The sequence below is a fragment of the Amblyraja radiata genome, chromosome 15 (assembly GCF_010909765.2).
Source record: "Amblyraja radiata isolate CabotCenter1 chromosome 15, sAmbRad1.1.pri, whole genome shotgun sequence".
Lineage (NCBI taxonomy): Eukaryota > Metazoa > Chordata > Chondrichthyes > Rajiformes > Rajidae > Amblyraja > Amblyraja radiata.
This window is the reverse complement of record NC_045970.1, coordinates 29,317,697-29,332,205: the sequence shown is the minus strand read 5'-3', so window position 1 is coordinate 29,332,205 and position 14,509 is coordinate 29,317,697. Positions and strand designations below refer to the sequence as shown.

At 42.8% G+C, this 14,509-nt stretch overlaps 1 protein-coding gene and 1 long non-coding RNA gene across 2 annotated transcripts in view; one reads left to right on the top strand and one right to left on the bottom strand.

The window, feature by feature from the left end:
* Positions 1-14,509, top strand: part of gfra1 (GDNF family receptor alpha 1) — a 196,601-nt gene that overhangs the window by 139,685 nt on the left and 42,407 nt on the right. Inside the window, exon 4 of the mRNA XM_033033945.1 lies at positions 3,538-3,883. Within this exon, the coding sequence (XP_032889836.1) occupies positions 3,538-3,883 (346 nt within the window). The remainder of the gene's footprint in view (positions 1-3,537; positions 3,884-14,509) is intronic.
* On the bottom strand, positions 406-3,895 carry LOC116981147. The gene is made up of 3 exons (XR_004414176.1): positions 3,819-3,895; positions 3,248-3,397; positions 406-779 (listed from the first exon to the last, which is right to left on the bottom strand). It is a non-coding gene; the product is annotated as an uncharacterized LOC116981147 (long non-coding RNA).

Here is a 14,509-nt window from a genome sequence, read left to right as displayed (position 1 = left end):
TGAGGCAGAATCTCTGATAAATCCCTTCGATGGTGGGGAGGTCAGAGCCGGTGATGGACTGGGCAGTGTTCACAACTTATTGTAGTCTTTTCTGCTCCTGGACGTTTAAGTTGCTGAACCAGGCCAAAATGCAACCAGTCAGTATGCTCTCTACTGTGCACCTATAGAAGTTCAAGAGAATCCTCTTTGACATAACGAATCCCTGTAATCTTCTCAGGAAGTAGAGGTGCTGATGTGCTTTCTTTATAATTGCATCAGTGTGCTGAGTCCAGGAAAGATCGTCAGAAATATGCACGCCCAAGAATTTGAAGTTTTTGACCCTCTCCACCATTGGTGTAAACAGGATTGTGGGTCCTCAACCTTCCTCTTCCAAAGTCCACAATAAGTTCTTTGGTTTTGCTGATATTGAGAGTCAGGTTGGTGTGATGGCACCATTTGGTCAGTTGGTTGATCTCACTTCTATACTCTGACTCATCACCATCTGTAATTCGTCCCACAGCGGTGGTGTCGTCTGCGAACTTAAAAATGGAGTTCGCACAATGTCCGGCTTCACAGTCATGAGTATAGAGTTAGTAGAGCAGGGGGCTGAGCACACAGCCTTGAGTTGCTCCTGTTCTACCAAGACGTTTGTTCGAGATGGGGTGCAATATTGAAGCAAAAAAGATTTTAAAGAAATACCAGGACAATGATACAGCCTTGATACACTGAGATTCACCCTTTTGTCGGTCAGGATCATGACACTGGATTTGCAAACGTTCAGTCATGTTCAAGCTATTGAGCTGTAGACAAAAGAGAACAGCACAGCATCAGAATCACAATGGACAGATAACAGCAAAATACCACAGACCAGGGAATTCTAAGCAGAATTCTAACCAGCATCTTTGGAGAGAGAAACAGATTTAGTATTGACATTCAATTAAGTATTGTCAGACCTGGGAAATGTTGATAAAACAGGATTTTCTTGCAGAGGAGGGGAAGAATACAAGGGAAGGTCTGTGAAATGGTACTGATCAGGAGGGACTAAATTTTGTCACTATGGTGAACTGGACGAATAATGAAAGCTTCATCTGGGCAGTGCAAATAGAAGAACACGATTGATATCTGAAAGTACTGGATGAATGCTGAAAATATTAGATAAAACATTGTTTGTTTGTCTCAAATTATTGAAATTATTGTTGAGCCCTGAAGACTATAATTTGCTAAATTGGAAGCTGAGGTTCTATTCCTGGATCTTACTGAAAGAGTATGTTTTAATTGCCATATGTACCGGCAACAGACCAATTGAATTCTTGGTTGCTGCAGGGTTACAGGCCCATTAACGTACCACCCACAAATTCTAGATTCTTGATTAGCACGGGTGTCAGAGGTTATGGGAAGAAGGCAGGAGAATGGGGTTGAGAGGGAAAGATAGATCAGCCATGTTTGAATGGTGGAGTAGACATGATGGGCCAAATAGCCCAATTCTGCTCCTATCACTTATGAACATGAACTTATGAGCAAATACATATATAATAATTAATGTCAATAAATTAATAATCAGTAAAACTAGGTAACTAGACTATAATAGTGCAAACCCAATGTCTGTAGTACAATCAAAAAAGTCCGCAGTAGATCATTGTTGCTGAACTAGGATTGTGGTTAGTGTTGTGCAATGTTAAAGAGCCTGCTGGTGGCGGAGCCATAAGGCAGAGAATTCAGTGTGGGTGTGGGATAGAGAATCAGTAATAGGCAACGGGAAGTTTGGGGTAACCCTTGTAGACTGCATTTTGCAAGGCATTCACCCAATCTGATATCAGAAGTCCATCTGAAATAGATGAGAAGCTGCCTAGATATTCAACTTGGTGCCCTATGCCAGTGATAGAGAGGCTCTTGCAGTAAAGGTCCTAACTCTCATCAGATCAGGAAGTAGTTGCTGTCGAGGTTTATGAAGATCTAGAGTTAATCGAGCTGGTTTGTTGAGCATCATAGAACTTTACCATCCAATGTGACGTTCTTTTAGTCAATGCATATTACATTGCCAAAATGACGTGCAGAGGATGGGAATAACCAGTTCCTGATGATATGAATGTAGAAGCTTACTGGTAGGCTTTTACAGAATGCATTCTCTCCATGTTAAACAATCCATCTCCACTTATAAAGTGAAATACGATATCACAATCATTGTCTTCCGAGTTGTCCCAGACTTCCTGTCCCCAATTAAGTATTAAAATGAATAGGGACATACAGTAATATAGCAAAGAGGAGGGTGCTCAGCTGATCTTCCCTGTACTGGCATCCATTAGTGCTAATGAATGCTAAATCCTGCAGACCTTTGAATATCTCTGTCTGCTGGCCAGTGATACAATCCTGGCACACATAGCTCTCTGCCAAATGCATGGATTTACAATATCTGTTGTAATCGTAGGAGTGCCGTGAGGGGCAACTTTGCCTCATGGTTTTTGAATGATAACATTTCAGTAACAAATGCTAACCTGAATGGAAACAATTGGTATGCAGCACACTGCAATGACTGCTTGAACATAGTATTGTACCTAGTGCCTGGAAGGTATAAAGCAGACCTGCTGTTGTACATGTTTCTCATTCTACTTTATGAATGATATATCTTCTGGCAGCAGCATGACTTTTCAGTACTGAATGACCAACTCAATTCGGCCCTCTCCTGCCGTTCCCCATAGCTCCGAGATTTTTTTCCCCTTTTCAAGCATGCGGGAGTGGTCGGATGCAATTGGGTCCATAGCAACGACAAGCAAACACTTAGGAGTAAAGAATGTTTCATCACTGCAGGTATTTACAAAAACGTTCAGCTTGTCCCAGAACTCAGAGAACACACCTCATATCTCACTTGGGAAGCTTATCACGCAACGGTATGAACAATGAATTCCCCAAATCTAGGTGACCTCAAACAATCCCTTCCTCTCTCCTTTCTCCCCCATGCTCCCCTTTCATCCCACCCCCTTGCCTGTGCCCCACCTGGATTCGCACCTAATTTCTCCCCTCCCCCTCCACCTATATTCTTTAATGTGGCTTTACAATTTGTGACTCTTCCACCCTTCTCCTTTACACCTTCTGCTTTAATCTCTGATATTTGTTCCAACCATTTAATCTCTGATATTTGTTCTACCTATCAACCACCCCCCCCCCCTCACTTGCCTGTGCCCATCTATTACCTGTTCATCTATTTCCTGCCTCTCCTCTTTCCCAGCTTTCTTCCCCCTCCCCGACAATCAGGCTGAAGGAGGGTCCTTACCCGAAACGTCACCTATTCACGTCCTCCAGAGATGCTGCCTGACCTACTGAGTTACTCCAGCTCTTAGTGTCCCTCAGCATTAGGTGATTGTCTTTACATTGAACAATCATCCAATGCAAAGGATTGCAAGCTTCCAACATCACAAATTACCTGCAACAATATTGAAAACAAACATCATCACCAGCTTTTGGAAAATGGCACATTATGGCACATTGGCATCAAAAACAGGCAGAAATGCAACATTTAGCAAAGTTGGGTAAATGACAGCATTTTTTTTTGTGTTGCATTAGGTGCAGAACGGATAGGTACGAAGGGGAACAGCTGTTTGGATGCGGCCAAAGCTTGCAACTTAAACGACAACTGCAAAAAGTTCCGATCGATGTACATCTCGCCCTGCACGTCCCGCGTCTCCGCGTCAGAGGTCTGCAACCGGAGGAAATGCCACAGAGCCCTCCGGCAATTCTTTGACCGCGTCCCTGCCAAATACACCTATGGAATGCTGTACTGCTCCTGCAGAGATATGGCATGCACGGAACGGAGACGGCAGACGATTGTGCCTATTTGTTCATACCACGAAAAAGAGAAGCCAAATTGCCTGTCTTTGGCTGAAATGTGCAAGACAAATTACATCTGCAGGTAAGATACCAGTTGGCAGAGAAGTGATTAATGAGAGCGCAAAAAGAACTTCATAGCTGCTGAACTTGCCAGGCTCTGGTTTCAGAATTTCCACCAGGGTATTGAGTAACTGGGGAAACCTGACAGCTAGAGCTAAATAATAGAAGCCTGTTTCTTGTTGCTAGTTCCAGTAGAATAGCTGATAACTGAAACAAATTATCTGGGGGTTTGTACCAGACGTAGAGGAATATGAACTGCAGTCTGTGGGAAAAGCTATAAAATTATATATATATTCTACAAAGCTCGGCTTCCGTTGTAAAATTCTGCTTTACTCCACGGACTTTATTGTAATTCGCAGTGTCCTCACTTATATATTGCATCAACACATGTGGAATAATCCTCCAGCAATTGCATTCCGTGTCCCACTAAGGAATGAAGTTATAAACTATTTGTTGATAATTTGTTCCCATTTGGGTTTTTTAACAACATACTGAGGTTTCTCATTTAATCTCTTTTCAGTGAGAAAAACATTGATCTGGTTGCAATGTGTTAGGAAGATCATAAATGTATTCTTTACAAATGCATTAGCACTGCACATTGACTGATGCACTTATTCACCCTTAGGCTGCAGAGCAGGTAGTATTCTCTTCGCCAGTCCTGTCAAATTTGTATGAGCTAACATTCTTCAGTCCCTTCGTGCTTCTTAGTAGTCTGAGTAAGGTTAGTATGCCAGTATGCTTGCAATATGCTTCTGAGACCTGAACTACTTACAGCAAGCTTCTCAATCCATTGGAAAATATCACAAAATAAGTGATCACAAAATCCTCCAAATTCACTGGAGGTATATGTGAATCAACAGGGGCGTGACTGGTAAAGCTTATGCCTCACGGCAAATGAGATCCAAGTTCGGTCCTGACCTTGGGTACATGGGGTTTGCACCTCTTGCCTCTTACCACGTGGGTTTCCTCTGGGTTCACCCACATCCCAAAGACATGCGGGTTTGCAGGTTAAGTGGGCTTTGTAAGTTGCCCCAAGTATGTAGGGAGTGGACACGAAAGTGGGATAACATGGAACTAGTATGAACGGGTGAACTTTGATCGATGTAGATGGTGGACTGGATGACTTGTTTCCATGCTGTATTCTTCAATCAATCAAACATTAGCCTCCTCTATGAGATCAAAGCACCCAGCAATGCATTAGGCAGGCCCATATTTCACCTGCCTGCCAACAGACTCCCAAAGCGGAGGTGTTGTTTGAGCTCTGTTACGGGAAGAGGTTATCAGGAAGATAAAGAAAAACATTTAAGGAAGTGTTCAAAGTGTCCTTGAAGAAATGCAATATCCCTGCTGATGTGTGGGAACTACTGGCCCATGACTGCTCCAAGTAGAGGCACATTCAAGATGAAGACTTGAAGAGCACAGTGAAGCCCTGTCTAAGTTGTGGAAGGAGCGCACCACCTCACAAATTACTCAATTGCCCTGTCAGTCGTCGCATACACCATCTGTGGAAGAATCTACAGTTACTACCTTGGCTTCAGTGACCACCTCCGAACATATAAAACTGGGTCGGAACTAAGATATCCAGAAGGACTGCTTAAGAAACCCACACGGTCACAAGGAGAACATGCTATAAAGTGTTGCACTGTTAACAAGCAATTTCCCCTACTGCCAAACACATGCTTAATAGTGTAGGAAGGAACTGCAGATGCTGGTTTAAACCGAAGATAGGCTTAATAGTACAGAGGTAAGTAGTACTGAGGTAGGAGCTGCTGCAGGTTCATCACATTGACATCCCAGTGACATAGGCCCCCCTAGTATGCCAATAACTGACTGTTTCGAAGCACACCCTTTGAACTTTGGAAGGTGTTTGAACAGCCTGCAGTGCGACCTAACTCTGCACAACCCGGTCTTCCATTGTTGGAAACGTGTCCTTTTAAACAGACATAATGCAACAAAATAATATGAAGAAATCCTGGTTGAATTGTGACTGTTCAATTAAAGTTTGGGTGCTCATGCCGGAAAGGGAAGAAACATTGCATAGAGTATTGGTGATTTCTCTAAGTGCATACTTGAATGGGAAGAATATCAAAGATGCTCAGGTAAATCACAGGTGGATAAGCCTGTACCAATTTTCTTATGGATTCCATTTTACCTGGATATGATCAGTTGCATGATGTAATTTGTGTTAAATTGCCTCATTATGTGTTGCAAAATAGTGGTGCAAAATTTCCAACAGAAAATTGGCCTGGCATAGAAACATAGAAACATAGAAAGTAGGTGCGAGAGTAGACCACCAGGTCCGTCGAGCCCGCACCGCCATTCGCTCATGGCTGAACACTAAACAGACACACTTACCCACAAACAGTAGACACAAGACACAGAACACAAGACACTACCCTCCCCTTTATACCGCTATCACCCCTCTCCACCCCAAGAACCGCGTGATCTCCTGGGGGAGGCAAAAAAACGGATAAAAACCCAGGTCCAATTCGGGAAAAAAATCCAGGAAATTCCTCTCCGACCCCAATCCAGGCGATCGACACTTGTCCAGGAGATCACTCAGGTCTTACTATACTAACCATACCTAGGTCCATATCCCTGCCCTCTCCCCGTAGCCCCTTATCCCCTTGGCAGCTAAAAAAACATCTATTCTAGACTTAAATATATTTAACGTTTCTGCTTCCACTGCTCCCTGGGGCAGTGAATTCCATAAATTAACCACCCTCTGGGTGAAGAAGTTCTTCCTCATCTCAGTTTTAAAAGAGCCCCCCCTTATTCTGCAACTATGTCCCCTAGTTCTAGTTTCCCCGATCATTGGGAACATCCTCGGTGCATCCACCCGATCAAGGCCCCTCACGATCTTATATGTTTCAATGAGATCGCCTCTCATTCTTCTAAACTCCAAAGAGTAGAGTTCCAGCTTACTTAACCTTTCCTCATATGTCAATCCCCTCATTGCAGGAATTAATCTTGTAAACCTTCGCTGCACTGCCTCCAGGGCTAGTACATCCTTTCTTAAGTATGGACCCCAGAACTGTACACAGTATTCCAAATGTGGTCTCACTAATACTGTGTACAGCTGCAGCAAGACCTCCGTGTTTTTATACTCAATCCCCCTAGCAATAAAGGCCAAAACTCCATTGGCCTTCCTGATTGCTTGCTGCACCTGCATACTGACTTTTAGTGATTCATGTACTAATACCCCTAGATCCCTTTGCGTTGCATTACAACGCAGCTCCTCCTCATTTAGAAAATAACTTGCCCTATCATTTTTTTTCCCAAAGTGAATGACTTCACATTTATTAGTATTAAATTTCATCTGCCAAGTTGTTGCCCACTCACCTAGCTCATCTATATCCTTTTGCAGACTCTTCCTATCCTCCTCATCCCCTACTTTTCCTCCCATTTTTGTATCGTCCGCAAATTTTGATATATTACACTTGGTTCCCTCCTCCAAATCATTTATATAAATTGTGAACAACTGGGGTCCCAGCACCGACCCTTGCGGAACCCCGCTAGTTATCGGTTGCCATCCCGAGTATGAACCATTTATCCCCACTCTCTGCTTCCTATTTGTTAGCCAATCCTCTACCCATGCTAATATATTACCCCCAATCCCATAATTTTTTATTTTTAGCAATAGTCTCTTATGTGGCACCTTGTCAAAAGCCTTTTGGAAGTCCAAGTAAACCACATCCACCGGTTCCCCTTTATCCACCCGGGTTGTTACTTCCTCAAAGAATTCGAGCAGATTCGTTAAACAGGATTTCCCCTTCACAAAACCATGCTGGTTCTGTCCGATGAAGTCATGTTTATCCAAGTGCCCCGCTAGTGTTTCTTTAATAATTGTCTCTAACATTTTACCCACCACCGATGTTAGACTAACCGGTCTATAGTTACCCGCCTTCTGTTTACTTCCTTTTTTAAATATAGGTGTTACATTGGCCATTTTCCAATCCACTGGGACCGTTCCTGCCTCCAGGGAGTTTTGGAAAATTATCACCAATGCATCCACAATCCCCACCGCTATCTCCCTCAAGACCCTTGGATGTAATCCATCAGGCCCAGGGGATTTATCCTCCTTCAGTCTCATTAATTTCCCTAATACCACCTCCTTGGTGATCTTAATAGTATTTAGCTCCTCCATTCCTACCGCCCCCTGTTTATCCAGCGTTGGAATATTTTTTGTGTCTTCTATGGTGAAGACTGATACAAAATACTCATTTAATGCCTTTGCCATTTCCATGTTCCCCACCAACAACTCTCCAGTCTCACCCTCCAATGGACCAACGTTCACCTTAGCCACCCTTTTTCTTTTTATATAGCTATAAAAACTCTTACTATTAGTTTTTATGTTGTTCGCTAAATTCCTTTCATAGTCTATTTTCCCCGTCTTAATTAATCTCTTAGTTATTTTTTGCTGACCTTTAAATGCTTCCCAATCCTCTACCCTCCCACTATCTCTGGCTACCTTATATGCCCTTGCCTTCAACCGAATACTATCCTTTATAGTTTTACTGAGCCATGGCTGACTGTTCTTACCCTTACCCCTTTTTTTCTTCATAGGAATAAATTTTTCTTGAAAGTTATACAGTAGATCCTTAAACGTACACCACTGCTCATGTACCGTCTTATTCTTGAGTCTGCTATCCCAGTCAACTTTGATCAGCTCAGTCCTCATACCTTCATAATCCCATATTTCTATTGAATGCCAATGGTTCATCAGAGTCTACTTTACTTCTTGTCTGGAATGGACTTAGTTTCTAATTCATACAGGCCTGGGAATTGGATATGCTGCAATTTTCCAATTATTGTTTTAAATGATAGATTTGGGGTTGACACAGATTTTGGGTGCTGCCTGTGTGGCGTTTGAATGCTCTCCCTGTGGTCATTTCTCTTGGGTACCCAAATTTCCTCTCATGTACCTAAGATATGTGGGTTGGTGGTTACTTGGTCCTAGAGTAGAAGACTGGCGATGACTTTATTGGTCAGAGGGTAGTTAATCTGTGGAACAGGGTTATGGAGGCCAAGTTAATGGATATATTTAAGGCAGGGATTGACACATTCTTGATTAGAACGGGTGGCAAGGGTTATGGGGAGAAGGCAGGAAAATGGGATTAGGAGGCAGAGATCAGCCACGATTGAATGACAGAGTAGACTCGTGGGGCCGAATGGCCTAATTCTATTCCGATAACTTGTAAACATGGTAGGTGAATTGGGGGACGGGAGCTGTGTCGATGGGATGCAAGAGGGGAAATGGGATCAGTGGAGATGGGTGTTTGATGGCTGTGCATCGTGGTGGGTAGTATGACTTGTTTCCATGATACAAGGCTCTAATAAGACTCGACAAGCTGCTGCCATGAGTGTTGCTTATCTTGCGTTATTTATAAAGGGACATTTACATTATGGAGAGACAGGTGTGCAATTCCAAATGAAGGAAGTTTCAGCATAATTTACTCAGGATGCAAGTAATTATTCTACTGTTGAGGTTTACTTTCTGGCATTATTTTCAAAAGAAATTAACTGAGGCTGGTTCAGCTGATTAGCACATTGTATACAATCGTTTTTTTTAAACAATGGGATGCACCCAGTTTCAGTACTAATTTGCACCCTTATTGTACATTATGCTCAGTGAAGGTGACATTGATGGATTCCTAAGCAAAGTCAGTACAATGGTCTTATCTACAGTATGTGTGTAGAAGGCAATGCAGTATAGATTGGTCTCAAGAACAGACATCACGGGAATTGAAACCATTACAACAGAGCAAATGGTTATGTCCTTTGGAGATTGGAACAGTGTGGAGGCTCTGCATTTTTTGAATGATGGCGCGTTTCTAATGTCCCGATGTGAGAGTGGTTGTTTCTGCTTTGTGCAGACTGGGGCAAATCTTATATTCCTAGGTTTGTTATTCTTCTAATAGTGAACATAGAGTCCAGTTGTTTTAATCGAAGAAGAGGTGCTGAAGCAAGAGTTTAAATGTTCTGATTTTTTGCAGGTCACACAAGTGAGGGCTTGGCATTATTGGACATGGAACAGTACAGCACAGGAACAGGCTCTAGAGCCCACAATGTCTGTGCCGAACATGACACTAAGTGAAACTAATCTCCTCTGCCAGCACATGATCCATACCCCTCCATTCCCAACATGTCCCTATCCAAAAGCCTTTGAATTGCCGCAATTGTATCTGCCCACAAGAGCACACATTTGTATTGTGGAATGTAGACAAAAAATGCTGGAGAAACTCAGCGGGTGAGGCAGCATCTATGGAGCGAAGGAAATAGGCAACATTTCGGGTCGAAACCCTTCTTCAAACTCTGCATTTTTTGAATGATGGCCTGTTTCTAATGTCCCGATGTGATTGAAATGTATAATATCCCGATAGGCCTAGTCAGGATCGATGTACAGAGAATGTTTCCTCTCGTGGGAGAATCTTGAACAAATGATCACTGTTTAAAAATAAGAGGTCACACATTTAATACTGAAATGAGGCATTTATTCTCTCTCTCTGATGTTCAGGTGTCTTTGAAACCCTCGTAGAAACAGAGCCTTTGATATTCTTTTCAATTATGACGTTGATAGATTCTTGATAAGCAATAGCCGAAACAAAAATCATGCAATAACGAGATCAATCAGGTTTGTTTTAAATAAGAGAGGAGGTTTGTGGGTCCAAGTGGACGGTGCCTGCTCCTAATCCATACCTCTGTATTTAAAAGTAACTTGCTGAGCACCCAGCCGCATCTGCATGTCATATGGTGCATGTCTGAGGAGAGGGTTAGAAGTAGCTGTTGCCAACCTCCGATGTACCCGCTACGTACATTCTACATGCTTCCACGTGTTTGGGTTTATTTAAAACTCGGGAGAGCACTTGAAAGAACTTGTACAGTGGGACAGGGCTTTAAGTCTTTAGATTCATCTACCCTTTAATCCAGCCTCTCCCACAGTGAGGTGCTGCTGGGGTTCTGTGCAACTCCGGTGGAAAGTCTATCCCTGGGCGTCTTACATTATTAATAATTTCCAACAAGAGGCACTGAATGTTAATATAGGCTAATTAAAGGGAAAGCTAAAGAATAAAACAAAATGGCAAAATAAAGGTTATGGATTTTCAAAGTTCAAACTTTTGGTCAACTTGCAATCAAATGCTCTGTGCCATTGCTCACAATGAGATCAAAATACAGTGAATGATGATGATAAGAACGCTGGAGGAGTTCAATATTTTATTCTGCTGCTACAAGAAAAAATCATCTTTTTATTCTTCAGATCTATGAGGTGCGGTGCCCAGAATATCATAGGTTCAAGCTAGAGGCGAGGACCTAAAACTTCTTTCACGCACCCATTTTTTTAATGCCGTATACAGTGGAATTTGGCTAGGTAACCAATAATGTGATTGTGTTCACTGTATATAGGATATCAAATTTATATTAATTTCTCCTGCATATGATGTGTTCACTTACGGGACTTAGGAAATTATATCAAAAGCCTGCAAAGCATGTTTAAAACTATTTGTACAAAATTAATGTCAATGGCATGGGTCAATCTTATAGAAGCAGGTATCGATAAGATGGCTGAAGCCAACTTCAGCACTACTTAAAAGGACTAGCCTTATTTAGTCAGTGATTGTTTAACCTAACACATAAATCCTCCTTCAAGTAGACTCCATTTACTTGTCCCTCAATGCTATCCCATTGCTTCACAATTCCTCCTGGAACCACCCCTAATTAAACCCACCTACTGAAGGTCTGGCCTTTCCTTCCCAGCCCCTATTTCTTCTCCTGCCCTCTCTCAATGGTAGAACCCTCTGTGCATCCAAAATGCACAGTCTTCCTGTTTTGCATTGCTGCCTCTGTAATGACTAAGTTTGTGGTTAGTGTGCAGATTTAGACCTTGGCTTTTATTTTCATAATAAATAAAGATTTCTAGCAGAATCATAAGTAGTCTATTGTGAAAATGTTGTATTGGTACCAAGGAGGCTAACAGGTGGTCAAGGCTTTTATTGGTCTGAATGCTGCCACTAGTTTATAATGGAATTTCTTTGCTCTGAGCTTCTCTGTACATCTAATTGTGTAAACATGTCTGGCTCATTCATACCCTTTGCCATAACACAGCCGAAGAATAAACCGGATTCCCACCTGTAAATAGCAATTTAATTTTTAAAAAAGCAAGCATGGATTAATATCTCTGGATAGTTGAATTGCAACATTTATATTCCTGGTGATAAATAATAAATTTAGTCTCAGAAATTTGTCGGGTTTCACTCCGTAGCTCCACAGCTCCCCAATAAGCACGTAGACTAAAATCCAGACCCTTCCCCTCTGGTCACCCTTGCTGGCTCCTGCTCCGCTCCCCCATGTTACCCACCTCTCCCCCATGGCTCTTCCCCGTCTTTTCTCTGAGCTCTCTCTCCCCTGCCCACACGCCGGCGTGGCCGTAGCTGCTGTTGCTTCCGGGCTGATCCGAGGATCCGAGGCCTGGCTCTCAGGGCGCCGACGGCTGATGCTCCTCCGGGGCACGCAAGAAGGGAGAGGAGTGGAAACCTCGAGATCCTGGGGCGGTGAGGAGAGGGTGTAGGGGAGGATAGGAGTTATGGAGGGCGCGAGGAAGTGACTGAGGGTAGGGAAAAGGAGAGGTGAGGGAGTGATTGGGGGAGGGTTAGAGGAGAGGGAAAAGAAGAGGGAGGAGGTGATGAGGGAGTGTGGGAGAGGAGGGAGAATAGAGGGAGAGGAGGGGGAGTAGAGGAGGGGGGCAGTGGGGGAGGTAGGGAGTGGGGAATAGAGGGAGAGGAGGGCAGTGGGGGAAGTGAGGAGGGATAGTGGGGGAAGATGGAGGAGGTGAGGAGTGTGGGAGGTGGGAGATTGAGGGATAGGAGGGGTGTAGGGAGGAGAGAGGAATTATGGAGGGAGGGAGGGACTGATGATAGGGGAAAGTAGAGGGAGAGAGAGGTGAGGGAGGGGCGGAGGAGAGGGGAAAGAAGAGGGAGGGTGAAGAGGAGGGGATAGAGAGTGTTAGGGATGAGGGGAAATGAGCTGCACCTGTGCAGTTGGGGGCTATGGGTGAGTGGTGGAATATTACGTTGGGGGACCAAGCCTCTCGTGTGAAAGGGACCCAATGGGTCCCACTTAGTCTAGTAAATTAGTAACGTTATCAAGATTGTGATGAGGTCCACATTGAGGCCCTAAGTCTGAAGGGTCTCAACCCAAACATCACCTACACATTTTCTCCAGAGAAGCTGTCTGACCTGCTGAGTTACTCCAGCATTTTGTGTCTATCTTCAACTTAAGACAACTTTTCTGTGTGTCCCAAGGCCATTTGAACCAACAACTCGGGGCTATGTTTGAGCATGAAAAAATGGAAAGGTGTGTTTTAAACCTCTGGAGAATTTTGTGAAAATACATGAGAATATTGCACATAACTGCAGAGCTATCTGCATTTGCTCTCGTCTGCCTTTCTTGGCACATCGTTACCTCCAATGTCAAATGCCAGCAGCAAAATTGTTTTATTGCTTTTGAAAAAGAATCAGACACTGCACTTGCTGCGAGCTGGAAATGTAATTTGGAGAAATGAACGAGTAAGTATTAGTTGATTCAACATGTCGTAATTTGAATCTATGCCATTGAACCATGTCAGATGCCATCTAACCCCCAAACCAAGCATGTGGATTAAAAAAATAAATGCAAGTTAAAAAGGAAGAGAGAGATTAACAGAATATTTCTTAAAATGTTATTTTTCCAAATAGAAAAATATACCCTATGAGCCTAAATATTTATATTATCCTTGAAATTATGACAGATTTGCATATTGATTGTATAAAATCCTCTGGGTATTTTTCTATGTAAATACACTTCCTTAACAGATTTTTTACTCCAATATTGGCGTTCACAACTTCTGTGCTATGAAGTTAAAATGTATGTACATATTTGACATCTGTCAGCATCTTCTTGACATTAATGTGTATTTAGACATTTTTAAGCTCCTTTAGTCCTGTTGGCTGGTTTCATTGTGACTTGTAATGCTCCCTTTAAACAAACAACAATGCCAGTGTCAAAGCTAATAATGCAAGTTACAACAAACTACATGTCAAAATATTTCACTGAATGAATTAAAATCTTCGGCAATTGTAGGAGAAATTGCAATTATCACCAATTATTGCTATTTCACAAAATCAGTCTTCTGCTTGAAGGAATTCTCATGAGATCGAGGAGATTCAAGGAACAGCAGTGGTGTTGAAGAGGCCTTTAGATAAGCAAATGGATGTGCAGGGAATGGAGGGATATGAATCCTAACTCCTGCACTGTCCCACCGGGCTCCCTCCACCCATTATCATTCACCTATCCTCAGACCATGTATCATCCAACAGTTCCTGTCTCATCTGAAGAAGGTCTTGAGCCGTCACCCATCCTTCTCTCCAGATATGCTGCCTGTCCCGCTAAGTTACTCCAGCATTTTATGTCTATCTTCGGTGTAAACCAGCATCATCTGCAGTTAATTCCTACTCATCCCTCCCCCTCTCCTCTTTATACCTGCTATCTTCTCTCCACATTCAGTCCTTATCCAGGTTACGACCTGCTGCGGTCATCCACCTGTCTGCTTTTGGAAAAAATATTAGAACAATTGAAAAATATATCATTGCGGAAGGTAATTATAATTCTATGA